The sequence below is a fragment of the Leguminivora glycinivorella genome, chromosome 14, assembly GCF_023078275.1.
Source record: "Leguminivora glycinivorella isolate SPB_JAAS2020 chromosome 14, LegGlyc_1.1, whole genome shotgun sequence".
Lineage (NCBI taxonomy): Eukaryota > Metazoa > Arthropoda > Insecta > Lepidoptera > Tortricidae > Leguminivora > Leguminivora glycinivorella.
In genome coordinates, this window is record NC_062984.1 from 17,424,986 (window position 1) to 17,452,118 (window position 27,133).

General features: G+C 36.8%; 1 protein-coding gene across 1 annotated transcript; it reads left to right on the plus strand.

Annotated features, from left to right (window-relative positions):
• Positions 1-650: 650 nt before the first annotated feature.
• LOC125233222 (rho GDP-dissociation inhibitor 1) lies at positions 651-24,476 on the plus strand. The gene is made up of 5 exons (XM_048139138.1): positions 651-807; positions 1,804-1,991; positions 7,098-7,207; positions 20,968-21,082; positions 24,052-24,476. The coding sequence occupies exons 2-5, from the start codon at positions 1,808-1,810 to the stop codon at positions 24,249-24,251; spliced, it is 609 nt and encodes a 202-aa protein (XP_047995095.1). The 5' UTR covers positions 651-807; positions 1,804-1,807; the 3' UTR covers positions 24,252-24,476.
• Positions 24,477-27,133: the final 2,657 nt, after the last annotated feature.

The window sequence follows — 27,133 nt, forward strand, 5'->3', positions numbered from 1 at the left end:
GCCGACTCTAATGGCGCATTTTCATTAGTCGATAGGGTCCAAATAGGGTCTGCATGCGGGGTACGACAGATTTCTGGAACGCGTGCCACAGGGCCCGCATTCGGGGAAACGTTTTCATTAGTCGATAGGGTCCGCATTAGGGGTGCAAGAGATTTCTTTAACGCATGCCACACTTGCCAGAGGGCCCGCATTCGGGAAATTAAATAGTAATTGTAACTTTCACTGGTTGTTATCTCGCCTGCGGGGACTCCCCGTATGCTGCATACCGAACGAGTTATCGACTAATGATATTGCGCCACTAAAACGTAGTGATTCAATGCTCTTTAGTTTACGTCTACTTATTATACTATTCGTCACAAAAAGTTTCGACAAGTACGTCAAGGAGGAAGATTTTAAATACAAGTGAACAAAAACTTGCACTGTACGAATATTAGCTCAAAAAAACTAACGGCTGCTGCTGAAGTTTACAATTTTTTTTTTCTCTTTTACTCCCATTGCGATCAGAGTGAGATCTTTATTAAAAATGTTATTCTACTGACAAACTGGTTGTACTAGAGTATACAAGTCATAGACAACTAACAAAGGAGCGGAAACGTGGATACGCTTCTCCAAACTAATCCATATTTTTCTACTCTGTGGCCGGAAGCATTTCGTTTCGTCCGTCATTTTTGATCTATAGATTTTACAAATCTCTGTAAATTGCATTGATAGTTTTGTGCAATTATTTAGTGATTTTATTGAAATATAATTTGTTGTTGCTTAAAAATCCGTTAGCTGCTTTAGTGTCGACGTAAGCTGTAGGAAAAAGTAAGTAATGTGTAGATAGTTTATTACTTGAAGCACTCATTCTCAGATTTTGATAAGCTTGGGATGTAATGATGGAGCCGAAGCCGCTTATATCTGTTATTGTACGAGCTACTGAACCGTGCGTCATTGTCAATGCACTTTCATGGATATAAATAACGGTTCCATTCATCGCTTTAATTCATGGTTTATACTGATTTTTTTTATGAAGCTCCATGGGCCTGGGCTTCTCCAAAAACTGACACCACGCTTACGTGTGGTAAAAACTCGTTTTTTAGACTTAATAGCATATTCTAGAATTTGCATTGTGTGTTTCGAAGTTTTTAGATACTGTCTATATTTTATGTTTAAAAATTAATGTACCCAGTTTAAAATAAGTAGGTAAATGTTATTATAAATAATTCTGATAAAATTAAAACTTTCTCATTTTCGTTATAAAGTAGGTAAAGATGTAAATAGATTTAAGTCTGGAGACAACAAATTAATTATTCTCTGCATTTTGTAAGTTACTTATAACAAATAAGATGTAGGATTGGGTGTAATTCACTTCCCTATTATTATTATTATTATTATACAGATTTAAAATGTGGTTACTTTTTCTCAACTATAAACAATGTATGCATATAAGTAAAATCTAAAATCTTATATCAAATCAAAATAACCAAATGCATGAATAATTGTTATTACTTCAGTACGTAAATGATTAATATCCAATAAATACTTTATTGATTATCAGTTATAATTGCCATCTGGCATTCAAAGGGTTGATGGTCTAATATTATCAAAAAGGTTAGTGTTTACATATCATGAGTATTTCTTAAAATCTATCAATGGTAATATAAGAAACTAGTAAGGCTCTTAAAATGCTTTCTACTGTGATTTACATACATTAACATGCCTGTTTTTATCTCTATTGCACACATGTTATATTGCTGTCCCATCCATAAACCCAGTAATATAATTCTGTAAACCAGCTTCATTTTTTTACACTTGTTCCAGAACAATGTCCGGGGAGCCCGAAGTAGCCCACACACCCGAGGGTGAGGAGGAGGAAATCAAGTCCACATACAAACCTCCCCCAGAGAAGACCATCGAGGAGATCTTGGCTGCTGACCAGGAGGATGAGTCCCTGCGGAAATATAAGGAGGCTCTGTTGGGGCAAGCGCAAACTGGAACTGTTATTGTTGGTATGTAATACTCTAATTTTCCTATGATCCATTTTAATCATAGTCACACCTCGAACACAGGTGACACTGGCAATCAAATAATATTATATGATAGAGACACGTTTCTAGCACACAGTTTAAGCTCATGTAGGTGAACACATTCTATGCTTGTATGAGTAAAATATGACAGGTCGACAACTTTCTGACAGGTGGTAACTGTGAGGTAACCGAGAGGGGGCGGGCGGCACTTTCAGCGGGGAGCGGTAGTGGCCATACTGTACAATAATACTCTTTATTATACTTGTGTCATAGTTGTCGCCTCGTTTCCGTTCAGGGGTGGATTTGAGAAACAATGTTACCTAACGAACTAATAAACGGGCTTTACGGGCTCCCTCAGCAGTTGCCTTGATAAATCCATGACCATTAAAAAATGAAAAAGTAAATTACCAAAAAAAACTATTTCATGCTTACAACATGAAATAGCATTATGGCTAAGAAAGCCGATGGCAGATGAAACTTCAAAAAAAAAAATGCTTACAACATTTTACAACAAATGGTCAAGAATTAAGACCTATGAGAATGAATATTGAGCCAGGAGAATTATAACCAGCCATGCCCAAAATTTGTTAAATAACTTGTTACTTCATTCACAGACATATAACTCCGTATTAGACAGATAAAGTCTAAGAAAAAAATGTACCTCAGTACCATACAGAAAAGGGTACGGTCGCCTAGATGGCATTACACCTTTGGGGTACGCTCAGCTAGATTGCGCTAATATTAATATGTTAAAACATATCAAGCTAAGAATATGGGCCAAATTGTCAAAACTGAGGTTCAAAAGTTTTAAGCCTATGCACACATTTTACTTCGACAGTAACTCTCTATAATACTCGATCCTCTTTGCTTCATTCCAAAGACCTGCAAATATATATCTGTCTGTCTAAGGATACTTGCAATGTTTTGAAATCTTTATATACTCCCAAATATTTTGAAAAATATCCAATGCATTTATATCACTAAGGCCTTTGCGATCATGTATTTCTCTTTAGTTTCATGGTACACAACTACACATATTTTAAATGATTTCTAGTTCATTCTATAAACTATGAATACTGATACTGTATTATTCACACATCAGATTATATCCACTTCAGATTATGAATATCCACAGTTTGATCAGTATGGTGATTCTAAGTTAAGAGGTAATACGTTGTATGGAGAGACGGCGCGAACTTTTTTGTTGTTTTTTACCTATTTGTTTATTTGTATTAGTTAAAACTGCCAATTTGAAGTGTTTACAAAGAGGACCAGTCAATTTATTTGTTTTATCGTGTTTTATCAGCGACCAGGGGAAATACTCAGTCCAGGGGAGATACTGTTGCACAGGGGAGGATACTTTGTGACCAGGGAAGAGACAGTTGTATGAAAAATTTAGTTTTATTTTTTGAGAATTAACTCTATTTATTGTTTTTATTATAATTATTGATTATTTATACTCAGACTTTACATTTCATAACATTCTTACAGCAAAAAAAGTGATAATTCCTTAATGAGTTGTCTTATTTTTCACTTCTCCATATTATCCATTAAAACAATAATAATTTTAATGTACAATCAATAGGCAACAAGTAAACAAAAACCTATCCTTTTAATATCAGTATTAAACCTTTTTATTAAACAGCTTCACGAAAATTTCATATGAAGTTGAATGTGAATGTGTCCTCTTTTTTCTTAATAGTTGCGTTTTTCTGGAAAGAAAACCTTCTATCGTAAAGCTAAAATAAAAATAGGTACAACGCTAAACAAAGGTTAAGAGAAAACGGAAATAAAAATAATCAAATCTAGTACAAAAGTATCTCCCCTGGCTTTTTTGATACGCCAGGGGAGATACATTTTCGATGAAAATCAAAAATAGCTGTAAAAGTGTTTCTCGTACGCAATTCATAAATAAACGTAACAATATATTCAACATTTACAGTGGATATTGTTATATATATTAGTATTTAAACAAATGATTGTGAAATAAAAGTGACCAGAGGAAAGACTGCATTCACTCAACATTTCTGTACCCAGCGAGTGCCGTGGCCGAAATAATCAACAAAACGGATGCATAGTTGCCTTACGCGCGTCTTGACGGTAACTTCACATAACACCCTGTGTATTAGAGGACAGAACCTCCACAGATTAACAAATTAAACCGACTTTTGAACGAAAACTAAAAAGCCAGGGGACGAGACACAAAACACGTAGGACAAAGTTTGGAGTTCATAATTGTTGTTAAATACAGTAATATAAGAAATTCCACTCATAAAATACTGTTCCTTAGTTATTTATGTTTGTAAAATTAAGGCTATTAAAATAATAAGTGAATTTTAACAAAGTCATAATTACTTGTTGACAAATAAATTCGGTTGGGGGACAGGCCAGGGGAGAGACATTTTTCCTACATTAGAGCTGATTGTGACTAATTTACATGAATTTCTGTAATAATTTTGAGTGCCCAGGTAGAAAACATTTAGTTTTATAAAATAAATATGTTATTATGAAGTATTATCTTGAAAAAATATATTTTTTTGTCAGTGCCGTCGAAAGTACCTCTTAACTTAGAATCACCCTATAATAAAATTAGCAATACTTTAATAAATTTCCTTATCACCATAACTGATTCCCCAGTGCTAGAACATGATAGCCACTGGAGAATGTCAAATTTGATGGTTTTATCTCACTTATCAGTAACATTATCAGAATATCCTGCTATATTTGATAGGCAATGTATTATGAATAGACCCCGGATTCTTGTCGCAATCACGTGACAATAGGGTGATTTGGGGAGTAAATGGAACAGTACCTATTAATTAATACGGATTTATTAAGATAAGATAATACAAAAAAAAGATTAAAATGTCGACGTCGCTCTTTCGTTAACGGACTCTCCGTAACAGATCAATAGTTCTTCTAAATGACTTGCGGTTAGGCTACGTCTTCTAGCAGAATATATCCACTTCAAAAAAGAAAAGCTTCTTTCCACTGGGACAGATGTTAGCGGAGCATATTTGAAAAGTTTGCGTTTGTCAAAGCAATATTTGTATCGATTGCTTGGATTTATTTGTATTTCTTGACCGGTATTAAGTAAGTTAATGTTCCTCATTATGTTAAATCCGTCATTTTTTTTCAATACAAATTTCAACTTTTCATATACTAAATAATTATATACCAAAAAAAATATGATGTACCTTTTTATCTTATCTTATAATTTAAGTATTATTTTGTTCTACCATTCCATTTACTCCCCAAATCACCCTATTGTCACGTGATCGCGACAAGAATCCGGGGTCTAATTATGAACTTAGTTGCAATTAATGAAGGACAACTTTTATTAATACAGTGCTTATTTTTAAGCACTTTCTGCATTTGAAGATAAACCCCCTTATAAACATTCACTAAAGTTATCAAGCCGATAAAGTTCGTTTGTAGGGACCAATATGTCGGAAAGGGTTCCGACATATTGGTGTGATAGAAGTATTTATTTGTTGTATGTTACAATGTCTAAAATTCGTTGAAGAAAGTAAAACTGGTTTTAAAACGGCTAAAAGGTTATCGACCTATGGAGTTTATTTGATGGTGACATGACATCATTACAATTTTAAATGTTTAATGAAAGGGAGACCACGCTTTGCTGGGAAACCATAAAAAACTAAGATTTAACACCAGACCTATAATGTGTGTCGCGATATTGAACCATCCTGGAATGCTCTTCCTGAATTCATTAATAGTAATTGCATTGGTTACAAATGTTTGAATAATGACAAAAGTTCTACAAGCTTCTAGCACACAGTCTAAGCTTGTGTAGGTGAACGCGTATCATGCTTGTATGAGTGAGATATGACAGGTCGACTGTTCGCGTTTTTGACAGGCGGTAACTGTGAGGTAACCGAGACGGGGTGGGCGGCACTTTCAGCGGGGAGCGGGAGTGGCCATACTGTACGATACTACTCTTTATTATACTGTGCTTAAGTGACTGTTCCACGAAAACGTTATACGTGTTTCGTTCATTGTTTTCCTGCTATAGTAAACCCATGAAAAGGAAACGATTGTTTACATATCTATTTATATGAGTATATTAGTATTACATACCTTATAACTCTTGAGAATTTGTTTTTTTCCCTATATTTGTATGAAGCAATTGTGCTGTTAAACTTATTTGTGAATAGAAGTATTTTTTTTGTGGTCATATTAAAAAAATATAGATGTATCGATTTCCATGTTAGAAAATATTCCCCCCATGGCAAATATTAGCTGAAGGCTCACTGGACCCATTTTATTAAATAATAAGAGTTCATTTTGTACAACATCATGCTTTTAACAGCAATCTTTACCATCTTTATCTTTAGCATCTTTATGTTTACAATGATATCTTTTTGGACATGACACATGCATGGTAAAACGTAAATAAACGTAAACGTATATTCTGAATAACTAATTTATACACCAGTTGAGGTTGAAAACAGTGGACAGTCTGCACCAAAGCAACAGGATTTCCTAACAATTGACCTTGAATATATAAGTTCAAACTAGCTTTTGAAGTTAAAGTTAGTTCTAACTTATGCATACTCAATCATCCAGCTACATTAACGACATGCATACATATGAATACAGAACATGTTCAACTGGAAAGTTAATTGAATTGAGAAACTCTTCCGTATATTGAGCCCCATTATAGCTTGCCCTGTCAAGCAAATCTAGAATTTTGTCAAATTGATAGTTTTTCCGGAATTTCTCGCCCTTGGATCTTGGATACCAAATGTTATATTATATGACAAAACTCGAGACAGGAACAAGCTATGATGGCGCGATCTATACAAACCTTTGACAAATTGACAGTTGCCAACCCCATTGAAAATGTTACCCTCATTGATTGTTCTACATGAATTTAGCTATGAAGCGAGTGGAAAAACTAACCCCCTTATTCATAAACGTAGATACACTACAGTTATCAAGCCAATAAAGTTCGTCTGTCCCTGTCTATCACACCAATTCGTCGGAAATGGACAATCGAACTTTATCGGCTTGATAACTTTAGTGTACGTTTATGAAGAAGGAGGTAAGAGAATATCTTGTCCACAGACGCGTCGGATCCTCGCAAGGTTATAGTGAAGAAGCTGGCGCTGTGCGTCACGGGCAGAGACGACGTGGAACTGGACCTTTCCGGAGACTTGACTGATCTTAAGAAACAGGTAAATGCTACATTTCTAACTATGGAAGGGTTTATTCAACTTTTTTTAGTCGCGTACCCCTTTCGCTATCTATTAACCCTTTAACGGCCCAGCCACGACATTGGTCTAAGCGTGACAGCGGTGAGCGGCAGCGGCTAGGGCCGTAAGCGATCGTCCATACTAATATTATAAATGGCAAAGTGTGTGTGTCTGTTTGTTTGTCCGTCTTATACAGCAAAACGGAGCGACTAATTGTCGTTATTTTTTAAGTGGAGATAATTGAAGGGATGGATAGTGACATAGGCTACTTTTTGTCTCTTTCTAACGCGAGCGAAGCCCCGGGCAAAAGCTAGTAGTTCGATAAATACAAACAGGATATTTCGCCAAGTCAAATAAATAAGACAAATCCTCGTATAACTTTGTGCTACCGGCAGCGACATGAGCCCGTGCTCATTTTTCACCAAGCCGTCTTGGTGAAAAATCCAAAGCGGTTAAAAGGTTAAACAATACTACGACCCCTGGCAAATGAAATATTTTAATAAATATTTCATAAAAAAAATCTCCGAGTAAACTTGCTACAGACCCCTAATAGGTCCGTGGACTCCATATTAAAAGAAACCCTGTGGCATCCACTTCCTTGCTATGAATTCCTAGAAGTCTCTGCTTTTTGCAAATGAGTGCAAAATATGATATCTTTTCGTACAGTCATAATTTCAGATAACTGCGACTATAAACTTAACCTAACTAAAGCAGGCATGTTTACAGCGCACGTGTTACGACACAAAATTAATTATAATCATAGCGCGTCGCTTCGCTCCATCAGTCCTAGTCAGTTTGCAAATGGACACACGGTTTAGCTAACCAAATATACAGCAACCACCTATTTCAAATGAGAACATATTGCTTTATATCAAGGTTTAAAATTCGAATCTATGTTTGATTTGTTTAGTTCCTTTTAGCTTTTAGCGTCGTGGTGATACCCGATTGTTTGATAGTACGTGAGATATTTATGATGCGATTGTCAGTAAATCTTAAATACACTCTGATGGATGGGCGACTAATTTGGATTTAATTAGTGTTTAATTTATCATGTTGTTATATATTGTAGCAGTGATAGCCTAGATTTAGATGTGTTCCATCTAGCACCCGCAAGTTACAAAAGTAACTTTGCTGAGGGTGCTTGGTTCGATCAGTGTCAACTCTAGTGCGCCGCTTTACCCGCTTTTGTGCATTACGGCTCACATCCATAAATACCAATTTACGAGTATGAAAATTAATGGGAATGGGAAAGTGACCTGTTTAAACTTCCGCAATTTTAACAAACAGTAGATTCGTGAAATGACTATTCGTACAGAAAAACGTCAGTCCATAGTGTCCATACAAAAAGTGTGAGTATGAGTACCTAAGACAATTGGCCGATTCTTGTGGCAGAGGTAAATAAAGGCCACTCACGTAATAAAGGCGATTTCCAAAAACATATCGCTGCACTAACCCTAATGATTTAAAGTGGATACCTCCACGCAAGAGCAAAAAAAAAACAGGAAAGTGTGTATACTGTGAATGGACTTCAGAGACGATCGGAAATGAATAACCACAAAATTAAATTTTGAAAAAAAAAAACCCGGACCGCGACATAGTAGATCGATTTTCATGAAACATGGCTAAGAACACTCCTGACTAACTCAGCTTTCAGACAAAAAAAAAATTAAATCTCGGTTCATCCGTTCGGGAGCTACGATGCCACAGACAGGACACACAGACAGACAGAAACGTCAAACTTATAACACCCCGTCGTTTTTGCGTCGGGGGTTAAAAAAACGAGGTGAATGATGTCATGACGGATTGAAAAGTGCAAGCTGTTGATGCTGACTCCAGTCTATGACCAGGGGCGGCTCACTCCGCAATTCTATCGCCGCGCTACAAGTACATGTCGGCGGCCGCGAGTTCGCGGCCCATTCAGTGGAGACGACCTTCGCGCGGCGCAATAAAATTCAATGTCGGCTGCTCGCGTGCGGTCCGTTTGTTAATGTAGGTAAGAATTTAGAATGGCGGCATTTTGTGAACATCAAAGGAGTGAGCATTCTGTACTTGTACTATTATATATTCTGTGGTATGACATACATAGTTCTACCAACAGGTGGTTACTCCATCCCGCGTCCCATAAACCGGCCTGTCGCAATTAGCTCTGTTATTATATTTGATTTGGCGTGCGTCCAGCGGCCGTGGTGTAGCAAAACGTTGAAAAAAGGACTTGTCGCTAGATTGACCTTTGGTCTATGATGGTCGGGGTTGTTGCCAAATGTGAATTATTATAGGTACAGTCGACCAAAAATGTGGTTTACCACCCTACGGGTGAGGTTCGTTTGAACGTCATGAGACAACAAACAAGGTCGATTTCCGCTTGCAATAATATTATGTCAGTGACAATCGCTCTGTCTATATTTATGATGTTTACGTCATGCCATGTGTTAAGTTAACCTTAGCGATCGTTAGAGCTCACAGAAACTTTTGTAAAAACTGGTAGACCACTTTCTTGGCCGACTGTACCACCTGAAAATATGCCTAAAGCGTTCTGTTTAGTGAAACTTACTTGAAAAATATCCTTAATTATAAATGGTTCACCGCGATACGACGTTAAGAAACAAAATAAACAAATGTATTATTTATAGTTTATCGTAGTCGCCGATTTCCGCTTAGCAGCGCGGGATCTTTGAAGTGTGCTCACGGATTCGTTACCTACCTATCAATTCACCCTTTATTTCGTGTCCTCTGGCATAATAAACACTACTGTATTTCATATTCAATTGACATTCTGTATGCACTACCTATGCTTCTTATCATTGGAAGGTAATGCCGTAATCGTCATACTGGGTAATAAGCGGGTTAGCGATCGCAAATCAGAATGACTGAAGTCCAGAAAAATGCTGCTGCCCATTATCTGGTCTACGGAAGCTTCATATTCTTCCTACGGCCATAGGGCCGTAGGTCTAGGGGTTCATGGCGATAGCCCGGTTTGCCATGCAAAGACGCCGGTTCGAATCCGGCCTTCACCACTGGTGGTGCTCGTAATTTTTTCTTTAATATATGACATCTTATTTCGATTTTTATACAAGTGTCATTACTCGTTAACTAGATTTATCGAAAAAAAATTGTCCATTAAGAACAACTCAGTCAAAAGATATTTCAAAAAAATCTTTAAAATCGAGGTTCCGCTCTCGACTCTTTCCTCGGACTTCAAAACTTAAGGGGCTACCTTTGAACGCGCCACGCACCGCGCGCCAGTTGCCAGCCGGCTCTCGGACGGAGGGGCTGTGCCGCTCGCTGCGCCGAGCCATTTTTTTTCTTAGAATAGAGAAGCGAAACAAAATGAAATTAAATTATCATTTCATTATTACAAGTGTACATTACATAATTCCTGTTTTAGGACAAAAACAAATTATTTCACAATGTACTATGTGACATGTATTGGCGAATTTTGCCCGTCAGTCGCAAGTAGAATTTGGCCGTGTGGGTTTCATCACCGCTTACGGCTCTCACTGATCAATGCGGTCCTGGTTTCGAGCCCGGGCAGTGGGATATCTTTTTGTGTTTTTTTTTCAAAAACGATTAGTTTCTACATTATAAAGGTTTTAATATCTCCCGGTTACAATATTTATGGCAAAATTCATTGTTTCGTATTTTCTCGCTGATGAAAATTATTTGAAGCTTCATATATATGTAAAAGTTTATACAAACGTTGAATTTTATCACAAATATTATACAGGAAGCCTGTATAGTTTACATGTGCTGGCTGTGTAAAAAAAGCAATAAATAAATATGAAAATGAATACATAATTATTTTATATAAAATACACACAAGCTAAAATGCATGTGCCTTGTAAACGAGCGCGCAGGCATGGTTAGATTTGGTTAGGTATTACCCACAGTACCTACTGCGAGCCGGCGCGCGCGCTCGGGTGGGGTCGTTGACCTTGCAACCCCTGCAGGTAGGTTTTAGTTCGCGGCTTCGCGCACATAGCACGAAATGATATAGGTAACAAGGAAAGGTGATATATAAATAAATTTGAACTATTCTTTATATTATAACGTGACCATAATACGTACCGTATGCCGCAACTAACAAAAATCTAAATTTGTAGATAGGTGTTCGTAGTTTCCGTTAGAATAACGAAATATTTTAAAATTATATAATTATTACGATCAAAGATACGGTACCTAGCATAGAATTTTATCACAAATATTATTCATTTTTAGTTAAAAATATTGTGCCAAATTGTACAGGCTGTAATTTTTATAACAAGTAATATGTTAAAAAATAATGGAACCTGAAAATGTAATATTATATTTCGTTAAATTTTGTATAGTTTCAGTTTCAGTTTATTTATTCAAGAACAATTTTTACATCGTGTTTGTTTATACACTTTAATCCTTCCATTCTGTATCCAAAACACTCTTCTCTCACGAGACTATTATGTAGGCCTAGCACATGATGGCCGCGGAAGTATGTCGCCGCGAGATAGATGACACGTCTTTGTCTTATTGTATTAATGACATAAGGACAGGTAGTCTATCTCGCGGCGACATACTCCCGCGGCCATCATGTGCTAGGCCTGCAGATGGTACGCGACTGAACTTTGTGCTTCGTCCGCCTCGCCTGTGCGCGCTGTGTGTGTAGGGTGAAGTGGTCGACAGTGGTTCGTTTTTTTTTTCAAAGGCCATATCTCCGGAACTATTGCCGATAGGGAGTGAGTATAAAGAACAAAATTACAGTAAATGTAATATAGTTTTAGTATGTATTATTGATTTAAAAAAAATAATACTTTCAAACTCTAAGAAACCTAATATGTATTGCACTATGTTATTTTTTTGCTTACCGTTATCCCATGATTAAATATATTGTACATTGATTCGGTTCGGAGGTGGTTGGTGTCACCCCTTTTCCAGGCATTGGATACTGCGAATAATTACCCATTTTGATAATTTTAAGCAATATAAATCATCAATAGAATCAAATAAAAGTAAGGCGTAGATAAAAGCTAATAAGTAATAGTTATTTGTTATACAAGGGTGCAAAGTTGAACTTGGCGAGTTTTTCAACACACGAAAAGTAAAATACATTTGCACCCGTTTGTAACACGAAACTTTTCCCCTCCACTATTTATAGCGAGGAAAGTACAACGCAAAAAACGTATGTAGAATAGTATAATCCTTTTTTATAAAAGCAAACGTAAAGATATGCAAACAGGTATACGGTCCGCCTGATGGAAAGCGATCACCGTAACCCTGTATACATGTATTCGTCATTATGCTAGATACAATTCCTTGAGAAATCTCTTTCAAAACCTTCTATGTTTGGTGCGCGAGCGTTATCATGGATACTCGCAAGCATCCTATCAGTCATTCTGTGAAATATCCAGTACTGGTGTTAGTCGTCGCTCAAATGGTGTACACCGCTTGTTTGTCTTCTAAAAGCTAAAATATAATAAGATAACATGTGAAATTCATGGAATGGGCAGATACATAGCGCGCGCAGGCGGACTAAGCACACATGTCAGTGGCGGGAATTTCGTTAGTCAGAAGTTGTTATTCACATATTTTGTGGTCATAAACATTACTAGTCATAATTTTTGTTACGAATAACGTTTCATGGTTCTAACAATAACAAACCATAATATTGGATATCATAATCTCAAAAGTCATAAAGTTGATGAGTATAAAATTGAAAAGTATAACAATAATTATTCAGAAATATTATTAGGCATATATTTTGAAGCCCTACTGATTTTTCTGCATATATATTTAATGTCTAAAATTCCTAAAGTATATTATATTTCAGACATACATATAATTACACAGAAAAAAATATAGTAACCCTATTCCTCGGGTAGGTTGTTAGTTTCCTTTGATTCCTTAGAGCGGAAATAGGAGCCCCGAGTAGCGGGGCTCCGTCTACTCATTGGTGGAACTAAATTGTTTTAAAAATAACCCTTTTCCTCGTGTAGGTTCGGTAGTTACCTTAGAGCGGAAATAGGAGGCCCGCGTAGCGGGCTCCGTCGGTTTATTGGCGGAACAAAATTGTTTCAAAAAGTAACCCTTTACCTCGTGTAGTTAGTTTCCTTTTGCTAGTTATCTTTTGTCCTTAAAAGCGGATATAGAAATTGTCAACGTCGGCTCCTTGGCGAGACCAAATGGTTTAATAAGTGCCATGAAAATTTAATAAACACTGAGGAAGTTAGTAAGCCAAATTACAAGTTTCGAAAATGCAGACGAAAAAAACATTGCAACATTTTTTATGGGAAACAATAGAGAACCATTTAATGCTATTAGTGAAGAAACACATGGTTATTAATAATCGTTATGACTTGTGATAAATCCTTAGATCAATTATTCCGAATAAGTTTATTTTCTTCAACATTATGGATTTGTACATCTATGGACTTTGATTATTATGGCTAATAAATTTTATGACTAACAATACTTATGACTTTCAAAAATCAGAACTACAATTTCTGACGTTTAATTTTATGACTAGTGATAATATGACTAAGAAAAATTATGACGGAAAACGTTATGGATAGTAAAAATCGGACTTAAAAAATTATGGGAACCAATAGAGACCCGTCAGTGGCGCTTCATTTGAATAGCCTCGTGATAGAGGAGCGTTAGAGAGAGAAGAGTGTTTTGAAGACAGAATCGAAGATTTAAAATGTACATAAGTATATAAACAAAATTGATGATGAATTTTGATGTTCTATTCTTTTTTTCACACAGCCAGCCGGCAGCCCATGTGCAGAAAATATTGCTTGTTATAAAAATTACTGCCTGTATAGTTTGGTTCCCTGTATGATATTTGTATATTCTATTCTATTCTATTCTATTCTAACAAAATTCAACGTTTCTATGGTAGGTCGAATCTTTGATCGTAATAATTATCATATAATTTTAAAATGTCTCGTTATTCAAAATGTAACTTATAGGTACTTGAGTTGTAGGTACTGTGCGTGCTAAATATGCAGTCTGCCTGTATGCAGTCTTTCGCCGGCTCGGCGCTGCGGACTACCTACCTCGCAACTCGCAAGTCGCAACGCAACCCCAAACACAAGGCACATGCATTAGCTTAAGTGAATATTTATAATAGGTACCTATATTTATTGCTACGCGTTCTGTTTTATTGCAAAAAAAAGATACTTTTTATGTGAACCTACAATTAATTTACATCAGGAAAAACATACAAAACAATGAATCTTGCCATAAATATTGTAAACGGGAGATATAAACCTTTATAATGTAGAAACTTATCGGTTTTGAAAAAAAATAAAAACCAAAAAAATATTCTTCAGGCCAGAATCGAACCCAGACCATACTAGTACTACACTCAGTCAGTAAGCGGCGTTACAAACCACAGTGCCAAACTCTGCTTATGACTACTGGCCAAAATGCGCTAGTACTTTTCACATTGTACATTGCGAAATAAACATTTTGTTTTAGTACTAAAACAGGAATTATCTAATGATAATTTAGATACATTTTGTTCCGGTTATCGATACGGCCATTGATGATGCCACAGGGCCCTCTGGTTCGAGTTTAAAGGTAATTTTATGATACGTCAATACAACATTCATATTGATTATTGACAAAAAAAATCTTCCATAATACGACAGCATTCCAGCCGCGGGTAACTGAAGGCCTTGGTCACTTTTCTTTAGTTTACTGCATTTATTTCCGTTTATATAATATGTTTAGTAGTTTTTCTCGTTAAAAAAAATTTGCATATTTATAGCATTAAAGTGTATTAGTACCCATACATTCGTACAGGCAACTCCTGGCGCTAGTAGCTTATAGTATTGCGATCTAGTACAAGCAACTCCTCCTAGATGGCGACTTGTTACGTATGGTGGTCTTGAATCTCGATCGACGTATCGTATAACAGGGGTGCGGGGAGGGGAAGTAGCGCGATCGAGCGAGGGCATTCAAACGGGGGACCGTCTTAATCAATCGGAACGAAATTTGAGAATCTGAATAACAATGAAATAATCTATGTCGGACCGTTTAGCTTTTTTGGTTAATTGTTACTAATCTTGAGTATCACACCTTTATTGCGCCACAATGAAAAAGGCCGTTTTTGGAAATTTTTGATTGGCTCTAGAGTCTTTAAAAAGCAGAATATCAAAAAAATCAAAACGGTCCGACACAGATAAAAATAATAACAATCTGTGTTGAAAAAATCATTGCTCTATCTTCAAAAACCAGGGAGGAAATAGTCGAGAGCGTTTGTATGAAGAATTGTAATATTAATGTATTTATAAGCTTAGTTTAAGTTTTAGAATAAGTGTATTTTTAACCGACTTCAAAAAAGGAGGAGGTTCTCAATTCGACTGAATGTTTTTTTTATTTTTTTTATTTTTTTGTATGTATGTTCCTCGATATCTCCGAGAATTGTGGACCGATTTTCAAAATTTTTTTTTTGATCGAACGGGTATAACCCCGAGATGGTCCCATTGGCACCAAGTCAGGGTCTGATGATGGGATCCTGGAGAAATCGAGGGAACTCTTCAAATGTTATAGGCACATGTAATGTTTTTAGTGTATTTTTCAAAGGTAAACCAGTATTTACGCCTGATGGTAATAATTTTATGTGGCTGAGCTGATGATGGAAGGTCAACTCCTCAATGGTTAGGAGTTAAAGGATAATTCTTTCACTAGTGTACATATATTCGGACTGATACGTATAATATCAATAGGAACCACTAAAAATTAACAAAAAATAAACTTTTTTAACAAAAAATAAAACCGCCTTCAAAAATAAGCGCGTTACAAAACACGGAGAAACTAAAAAGCAAAAAATAATAAACCTTTGAATTCAGATTTCTTATCGTATTGCAATAATCTAAACATCCAAATTATAAACAAATCAATTATTTTTGGAGTCGGTGCCAGCCTGCATATGGTTGGGTGGGGCAAACAGGCAATAGCAAGGCGACGAACAGGTCTGGTACCGACTACAAAAATAATTGATTTGTTTATAATTTGGATGTTTAGATTATTGCAATACGATAAGAAATCTGAATTCAAAGGTTTATTATTTTTTGCTTTTTAGTTTCTCCGTGTTTTGTAACGCGCTTATTTTTGAAGGCGGTTTTGTAAATAAGAATATAATGTGCGCTCATCGAATATTTTTATAGTTGCATGATAAAATAGTACAAATTCTCATGTAAGTGAATATGTTCTGTATTCTTTTGAGATAAATAAAGATCATTAAACCTAATTAACCCCTACCGTATCGTCTTAACCGTACATCTGTAAGCAGAATCTAATCGCTCTGGACCCGGACTACCCGGAGTAATGTCGCTTGTCGCGATTCGCTCCGATATTAAATCAGTTTCAGTTCAGTTTTGGCGTCCCGCCAGCGTGTACAGGATGAGCCGGTACGAGCAAAGGGTGTAATTTGCGGTTTTCCTTCCGTTTATACCGTAATCAATAATTTAAGAGTCACGAGAACTTCTAGCATAAAGCTACCATAAAGCTGTTATAAAATCGTTATTTTTGTATGAAAAGGTGCAACGATTTTTTCAGAAACGATTAACACGTCCCTACATTACACGGAAATGATATACGATTTGCCCTAGTCGCCAAGAGCAAGAAGAAGTATTGCATAGATTTCATCGAGGGAACCGGCCCCTTCCCCTTCTCTTTGTGGGGAGTAGTCACGTGCGATTTCATGACTATTGGGCTAAATCGGATCAGTTTGACCCAAGGAACAATTTTGCCAAGCAGCACCGCCACAGGCAAAAGTGCAAAGTCGCTGGCCTTACTTATCCTACTGGTCACCAAACACAAATATGGCAAAGGGAAAACGAGCATAGTTTGAAAATTATAAGTTCTAGCTATATACTTCCAAAGACAATATTGTAAAAAATTTTATAGAGAATATACTTCTCTTAGACGTTATTATTGTAGCTTTTACGGTTTTCATGGAAATATAAAAAAACTGAAAACAGGGATACAAAAGTGGGGGGAAAGAGGGGAAACATTGACACCTGGGCGTGTTTCTACTTCTATTTTTTCTTATAACCTTATAAGCTATATACATGCCCAGTTTCATGCTTTCTGCCAGACGGGACTATACATTCATACTAATTATCCGTTAACGCCCCGCACTATAACGATTGAGAAACAAAGAGAGGCACTTATATGAAGGAAAGTTCTTAAAATGTACTCTAGTCTTCGTGTAGGTATGTACAGACTGAGCCAATCGTCACGAGTAGTAAATAATGAGAGCCGATGACACGTGGGTATGTCATTGACCTTCAAGCGTGTATATTTTGATAGTAACTATGAAGAAAATTGTAGTTTAATGCTTCCATCCTGTATAATACAGTGTGTCGACTGCGCCAATCGTCACTAGTCGTAAATTATGTCAACCGATGACAGATGGATGCGTCACAGAACTTCAGGCGTGAATGGTTTTATAGTGACCTTGGAAGGAAAAATATGAAAGAAAGTATTGAAGTGTACTTTTAACACAATAAATTAGCCGCCCTATATATATGTACAGCGTGTTGATTGAACGTCACAGCGTCGTACAAAATGTCCGCCGATGACAGATAGGTAAACTTCAGACGTGAATGGTTTTATAGTGACCATAGAGAAACAAATATGAAGACTAGTAACCATGTAGAAACAGGAATATGAAGGAAAGCGTATTCTAGCCACCCTGTAAATACACCGTGTCGACTGAGCGTCACATGTTAGCCGATGACAGATGGATACGCGAATGGTTTATAGTGACCATGTAGAAACAGAAATATGAAGGAAAGTGTTGAAGTTTAGTCTAGCCGCCCTGTGTATGCAGTGTGTCGACTGAGCGTCACAGCACGTCTTACATACTGTTAGCCGATGACAGGTGGATACGCCAATGGTTTTATAGTGACCATGTAGTAACAGAAATATGAAGGAAAGTGTTGAAGTGTACCCGCCCTGCGTAATGCAGTGTGTCGACTGTGCCAATCGTCACAAGTCGTAAATAAAGGCAGCGCCGATGACAGATGGGTATGTCGCGTGCTGAGCGTCAGGCCGACTGCATAGTTAGATAGTAATGCATTGTATGCAAATTGGTCCAAGTGGACCGGCCAAGCGGTTATGAGAAGCGACTAACTAGCCGTTTGAAGTAGTTGGACTGGGAAAGCTCGAAAATTAACTGAAATCTCAACATTATTGTCAAATTTATAACACTTCCAGACTTCGTTCGCTTAGACTGGCTATGGACATTATTTTCACAATTTTAATAAAGAAAAAATTAACGTACACAACTAACACAAAACACAACTGACGCAAAAGTACAAAATATATACCTCTATTTGTATATTTTACTCATCGTCCTCCTTGCGTTATCCCGGCATTTGCCACGGCTCATAGGAGCCTGGGATCCACTTTGACAACTAATCCCAAGATTTAGCGTAGGCACTAGTTTTACGAAAGCGACTGCCATCTAACCTTCCAACCCGAAGGGTAACTAAGCCTTATTGGAATTAGTCCGGTTTCCTCACGATGTTTTCCTTCAAATGACATTTCGCACATAAGTTCAGAAAAACTCATTGGTACGAGCTGAGATTCGAACCCGCGACCTCCGGATCGAAAGTCGAACGCTCTTACCGCTAGCCCACTAGCGCTTTTGTTTTTATATTTTACTATTTTGTATAAAACAAATAAATTATAGTTTTTAAGTATTTTACAAAAACGCCAATATCACCGTAACTAGAAACTGCCATAAGCACCCTTTTCTTATGGACGGTCACATATGAGTTACGCAGTTATGCTAACAACCAACGCGAATAGGCCAAATATTACATACGTGATCTACCTATTACTGCTAATTATTCTGGTAGAAATGTTGACACACGATGCAGATAGCGCCACTCATTTTGTGGTAATTGCATGTCGGTCGCAACCTAGTTCGCATAATGTACAGCGAACAGTGCCACTTCAGCTGTCAAATTTGCAGCCACAGTATGTCACTATTTCAGTCCCATTCATTTATCGTCAGTGCTAAATTATCTGTCACATTCCTCGTAGTTATGTTGATTCTAAACATGAAGCCCACGAATAAATCTTCTTGTGCTTCTCTTTTTCTTGATATCACAACAATTTTACAATTTTACAATTTTAAAATTGTTAAAATTGTTAAAATTGTAAAATTGTTGTGCTTCTCTTTTTCTTGATATCAGTTGAAATATGCATAAGAAAAGCAGGTTACAATATATTTTTTAAAGGACTATTTTCGGAATTACGAAGGTTCCTACAGCTACAATTGTTGATCAACTTCTAGCTCATTTCATACACTGGACATCTCACTGTTACGCATAGTTAAGCATAGAAGTGTCCAGTATGAAATGAGCTAGAAGTGGGCAACTGTTAAAGTCCGTGACAGTACGAACACTTATGCTTGAATGTTCCAAAACTTAAATAGAAGCTCAATTATTGTAAAACGCACGTACAACGAAAACACTACGCGGCCATGTTTCGTGTGAATAGACGGATCCACACGGAGCGAGCAGCGTAGCGATGTTAAAGCGCTCGTTTTAGTGCGTTTTACATTATCCGATCCGATATCGGATGTCGGAAGGATTTCAAAGGCAAAAATCAAAGATGGCGGCTTCAATGTATGGGATATCGGTCCTACATCCGATATCGGATCGGATAATGTGAAAACGCACTTACTCCGCCGAGCAACCTGCCGCTAGATTGGCCGTTTGCTGCGCGAGGACTTCGCTCTGTGTGGACGCGCCATCTAGAGATCATAATTAATTTATTGCTTTTATGGGTTTTACAAGATTTTAGGATACAGGATTTAGGTTCCAGCATAAACCCCGTTGGGGCACGGCAATGTACAGACTAGGATTTAAAAACTAGAACACAAAATATCAAAACGTAAGCAGCAAGTTACTCCTTTATATTATAAAAACACGGAGAAACTAGAAAGCCAAAAATAATAAACCTTCGAATTCAGATTTCTTATCGGATTGCAATAATCTAAACATCCAAATTATAAACAAATCAATTATTTTTGTAGTCGGTATCAGACCTGTTCGTCGCCTTGCTATTTCCTGTTTGCCCCACCCAACCATACGCAGGCTGGCCCCAACTCCAAAAATAATTGATTTGTTTATAATTTGGATGTTTAGATTATTGCAATCCGATAAGAAATCTGAATTCGAAGGTTTATTATTTTTGGCTTTTTAGTTTCTCCGTGTTTTGTAACACGCTTTTTTTGAAGGCGGTTTTATTTTTTGTTAAAAAGTTAATTTATTTGTTGATTTTTAGTGGTTCCTAGTGGTATTATATGTATCAGTCCGAATATATGTACAGTAGTGAAAGAATTAGCCTTTAACTCCTAACCATTGAGGAGTTGACCTTCCATCATCAGCTCAGCCACATAAAATTATTACCATCAGGCGTAAATACTGCTGTACCTTTGAAAAATGCACTAAAAACATTACATGTGCCTATAACATTTAAAGAGTTCCCTCGATTTCTCCAAGATCCCATCATCAGACTCCGACTTGGTGCCAATGGGACCATCTCGGGGGTATACCCGTTCGATCAAAAAAAAAATTTTGAAAATCGGTCCACGATTCTCGGAGATATCGAGTAATATACATACAAAAAAAAAAAACATTCAGTCGAATTGAGAACCTCCTTTTTTGAAGTCGGTTAAAAATGAGTTTTCAATCAGAAACCAATCATGGTATGTTTTATATTTACATGTACCTCTTCTATTTCAGGTGTTCGTCATCAAGGAGGGCGTGCAATACCGGATAAGGATCGACTTCATCGTGCAGCGGGAGATCGTGCACGGCCTCAAGTACGTGCAGAAGACGTATCGGCTCGGAGTACCAGGTAATAACTAGTAATATTAAGGCAATTCATTTTGCCAACAAATCTACCAGTCAGCTTATCAAGTTGAAATTTGTATGAAATTGGCACTCTTGTGGATAACATGCAATGTTGCTACTATATGTGTTCAAAAAGAGAGCATTTACCAGTTGGTGTGGTAAAAAACATATATTATCTTGAGTTTGTACTTTTGGTGATCGTTTAATAAACTTATTAGGAATTATGTCTTTTGACGTCGCTTTAGCACGTGGGATCCGTACGAATGATGTACTTATAAACAGGCCCCGTAGCCGAATGGAATTTCTGCGACGCGCGCGCCGCAGAAATGTAGTCTGGCTCTGTCGCGCCAATACGCAAGAGCGACAGAGATAGATAGCTACGAAAGAGATATTATCGTGAGCGTTTCGTGAGCGTGTGTACATTCAGCTAACGCACACAGGTACATTCAAATCCATACATATTTGAATCGTCTAGTCCAGTTTTTGCCAGCATGACTAGAACATTAATCTACCTACCTTTCTACGCTTGTTACACGCTTTCTATACAAGAAACTATTGACCTCAGTTCGCCCATATTACCTATGCGCGCTAGTTTACATCGAAAAAGTCGAATATTACTAAAGCTATCAACATAAATCAGACTGCAATATAGAGAGTCGTCGATATATGGGTTACCAATAGGTACAGAGATCGCACTAGATGGAAGTTGTCATCAATTGAGTTATGCCGGTCCTGACTTTTCACGAATTTCCCGAGGGCATCTAATTCGCTCCGAGCGGGTCTAGGTAAAGTGCCTTAGCTAGTCATCGTATATCTTTGGATTTCGTTCAACATTTCCATTTTAAACCGCAAATCTTTCGGTGTTTATACGTATTTGTTTCTTTATTTCGTCCTTTAATGTTTCCGTCAACCATTAAAAGGATAAGCTAATTTGAGTGTTGAAATTTGACGTTTTAATAAGGAAAAGTAGGTACCTATCCTATCCACAAAGATCTGTCAATATCATTTTTGTCTCTATCAAAAGGAAAAGTCATTTATTTCAATGGCAAATACGTCAAGTACGTCCATGTATCCTAGGTAGGGATTCAATCTATACACAATTTTCGTCTTAATTAATATCAGTAGGGATTCCCTGCGTTACGTCATATTATCAATTGCACAGCCGCAATCGTAGAAGACCTGCATGTGCAAGGGATATCCGGACTACAATCGATCGGTACAAGGTCGTCTAACTAAAGACTTTTGCCTTTTTAGGTTATATATTTTGAGCTGTTATCTAATTTAATGTAAAAGCGACGCCAGCGCCGATTTCCTCAAACTTTTTTTTTACCTTTCTAGCCCCGTCGGCTCCCCAGGGAGCCAGCTTAAAAATTTAAATCATAAATGACACCTTAATTATGGCATAATTCAAAATTGAGTGTTCATATTTGACGTATGGGTTTCGAAAGGTTAATATCGTCACTACTTTTAAAAAATCTCGTATCTCACGCTGTTCCTCAAAGTTAGAACGCAGTAAGTCTATATGCATTCCATACATACTTACTACAATTTTCTTTTCATTGACAGACGAAGATACAAGTTTTTTTAAAAGTAGTGACGATATGCTGCTACCTATCTCTATGAAGTATCTATGTTAAACCTTTACTATTCGTATAATTAACATAATCGTTATTGTTCCACGCTCCTTCGGACAGTGGCCGGTACGTACCTCTTGGTATTGAATCACGCAAATGTAATGCACATTCCATGCATTATTAGTTTGTAGACCTAGCATGACAGTGCGTTACCCTTTTAAGATGTGTTTTAACACGTTCGAACCAAAAACCCGCCTGGTGGGCACTCGTGAACTTTGCTCAGAAGCCAGAGAACCCGCTAGGCGGGTTCTCGCCATACAATCGGGCGGTTATAAATTACGACCGGTTTCTGACGTAGTGCGTAGTGTTTTGTTTGGTACCTAGTGAATCTGTTAATGTCCTACGTTTCTTTTACTTCATATATTGTCAGTTTTCAGTTGTAATTAGAAGAGCATACTCCATTTTGTTGGATTGATCATGATTACTAAAACTGAGGTTACTTAAAACTATGTCGACTTTGGTCCTTAACTAGTGATTTTTATGTTAGTAAAATCTCCCCAGATTGTTTTCCTGGAGTTTTTATTGCTCGATCGTAATGTAGTCACATCACATCGCATGGCGACACGCCGTGTCATTGTCACTGACTCATGCATATCGCATGCGATTGTATGCCATTATACCCATCAGCTTAGGGCTACCATATAATTTATTTTATTTATTTATTAAGGGCCGGTTGCATCAAACCGTCTGTCACCGTTAAAGCGTTCGTTAAATTTTATTGTATGGGAAGTTCCTTAGACGTCTGCTGCGTGACGATGATGTGTCTGTCAAATGTAGTTGATGCAACTGGCCCTTGTAAACAAACAGTCACTACAAAATATTCTTCGTAAACGTTTACTAAAGTTATCAAGTGGATAAAGTTCGTTTGTCCCTTTCTGTCACACCAATACGTCGGAAAGGGACAAACGAACTTTATCGGCTTGATAACTTTAGTGAACGTTTATGAATAAGGGGGATAGTGTTTACGATATGTGTGACCAACACCGTTCACCACTTATTAAATACAGTTACAAAATTTTAAAACGAGCGCGATTTTTCTGCTCTTATTATGTTAATCACACAAAGCTACTATCTAATTTATTTAAAGGTTGGGAAAGGTCGCGATATTTCAGCTTTAAGTATATTGACGCTGAAAAATCTAAGAAAAACCGGGGAAAGCCGGACGGATGGTAGCCCTACATGAATATCTGTATTGATTACATTTACCTACATTGCCTACATCTTTAACTACGTGTTTGATGGTTGTAAATGTGACCCCTGTAAAGCGATGCATTATTAGTTCCTATATACTACATTAACATTTAACACCCTCAACTTATTTTCATATCTTCTATTCCAGTGGACAAAATGACCCACATGGTCGGCTCGTACCCGCCCAAAACCGAAATCCAATCCTACACGACGCCCCCCGAAGACGCCCCGTCAGGCATGATGGCGCGCGGCTCATACACCGTCAACAGTCTCTTCACCGACGACGACAAAAACGTCCACCTGCAGTGGGAGTGGAGCTTCGAGATCAAGAAGGACTGGAAGGACTAAGCTGGGTGAGTCGCTGGATTGAGTGCCATTGGGATATTTTTGAAATGGGATTGAGGGAGATCTGGATACACAAAGCATGGGCTCCACGGCTCGGAGTAAATGATCAGTAGTTCGCCTGTTTCTCTGTTAACCCTATGTAACTGTCAAAAAATTGACAAATTAAACTTTGATAAAAATAGTCGGCGTATTATACTTCCAATTTTATCACTTATCCACATGGATAAGGGCCCGCGCACACGGATGAAACAGTTGCACGGCGACATTTTTTGTCTCTGTCGTCTATCCTTAGACGCACGACAGAGACAAAAAATGTCGCCGTGCAACTGTTGCATCCGTGTGCGCGGAGCGTAAGACATCCGTCACTCTCACACTGACATACTTGCCAAAGCGTGACGGATACTTTATCCACATAGATAAGTGATAAAATTGGAAGCATGATACGCCGGCTGCCTTATGTTAGGACCCTTATCAAGCACAGGCGAGGTTAATCGTACAAATTTTAATGCCGATATATCGAGGGATTAGAGTAACACACATAACGAAACAAATCGCATCCGTGTCATAAATAAATGAACACGCAATGAAATGGTCACTTATGTTACATTTATATGGAATTACCCGAATACCTATGATTAATGTTATGATTTGGATTTGTATTATCTCGGAAACATTCTACTATTTTGTCATGTTATTTCTCGTACTGTTCTAATACAATGGTATTATGTCTAAAATGTGATTTTAACTTACACATTTGTGTCGACTCTTCCGTTCTCCCCTAGCCCATGTAGTTCCATTTTGAAATTATACTCGGTATAATTTTTTTAATATTTTTAATGTATGTTTCCCTTGCGTTACTTTCAAATGCCCAATTGGATACTTACAGCAATCCAGTAGGATTCTTAGATTTGTGTCGTTAAAGATGGCTGACTGAAATATTATATTGAAAATCTTAGTTTCTAAGAGTCACTAGGTATATCCATATTTCATTTATTTTCTACCCTAGAAATTAAACATTTAAATTTCAAACTTGATTATGACCAAATCTAAATAGACTTGTTGAAATTTAGTCAGGTTTGGTCATATCAATACTTATTAGTATTAATCATAATTGAAAACCAAATATCGTATTCTTACTAAGCTAAAGTGTTTAAGAAAGCTTTGGATTCGCTTGTACCTTTTTGATAGTACCTTTATACCTTTCAATACCTAATAACATATACAAGAATAAATAAATATATTATATGTAATTTTCCCTAATTTCAGTAGATCATACATGAGCCTTATTAAAACCAGTATAGGATATGTAAAGATAAAAGTAGAATACGAAAAACCCTATAATATTTTTGTACCTATTAGATACATCAAATACTCACGCCCTAGTATTAGAAGAATAAAATATCGATATGTACTATGTATTTACTTATTCTTTATTCGAATATATTGGGCTAGTATATGGTAAAAGGATGCAGTGATTGATCAAATCACTATAAGAAGCAAGTATTTTACTTTTTGCGAGCTCATCACAATATTATTTTTTATCGTATATACAAGTATTGTAGAATAACCATAGTATAACAATTTTAGTAGTCAGCCTACTCACTAGCGACACAATATGCTATGATCTAGCATTCCTTATAAAAAGCATTTCAAGCCAAGTTTGGTCTCGTGAAGGTACAGTCAGAGAAATAATGTCAAGACTGACGTATGAATGCAAAAGCTTAAGGTAAGAGAACGTTATTTTTCGACTGTACTTGCGGCAAGAGAATTGTCTCAAAGTTATTGATGGTATTATGTATATTCGATTACTGGTGCTACTGTGTAAGCAAGAAATATCTATGTGCTTAGAAGTATAGTTTCTTTAAAGCAAAAAAAAAAAAAAAATAATTTGAACAATTATAATTCGTTAAGTAGAAATAAAAGGTTTAGTGCTTACACAGTTCACCAAAACTGTAGTATTAGACGTATATAAGAACATTGGTGCACCAAAAGCTATATTTTAGTATTTCACAGTGCTTCTAACGCAAATCAGTGCCAGTTAATGTTAATCATGGCAATAATTATGAAAGTATTAACGTATGGAAGGGTTTACGAATTAATGACGAAACTAGTGTATAGATGAAGCATTTTTGAGGCACACTGCATAAAGGTGTTGCCACAACGATCAATTGATTGGCGCGGTAGCGTCTGGCTAAATATAAACGGATTCGATTCTACCATCAATCAATGTGGTAACACCCTTAGCCCTGGAGTAAAATTCGGTCAAGAGCCATTTAGTACATCAATATACGCTGGTATCTGTTATTATAAGCGGGAGGTTTTCTTAATATTAGACCTAAGTGTTTGCAATAAAGTGTATTTTCAATTCTTATTGGAGAGGCTGGTCACTCTGCAATAATTTCTCAATCCTTCATAGTTTGAGATGTACCTATGTGACAGTAGCTCTTCTCTACTACATTAGAATTTTCCATATTTAATGTTCGGGGCCCAGTCAAACTACTGTTGTACACACCGTTCCTGTGACTTAAGATTTGCTCAGCGTTTTTTTAAACTTTACATTCTATAATAAAGTTGTAATTTTGGTCTTCCGAAATCTTGCAATGTACTCCTTTTTTCTGGGCTTCGGACTTAAACAAAAGAGGGTGCTCTACTGTATAACATTTTGTTCACCACTCAAATTCATCATTTTTACAATTTACTTTATATTACAACTTTAAATGTAAGTATAATTATTATAAATTGGTATCATGGTAGAATATAATAGTTTGTGCGATGGCGTTCTTTCCATAGCAGTAACTTACTCAACAATTGATATAAATCAATTTTAAACTATCGGTAGTGTATAACCTCAATAATTCAACCGTTTATAACTCCCATATGGTTTA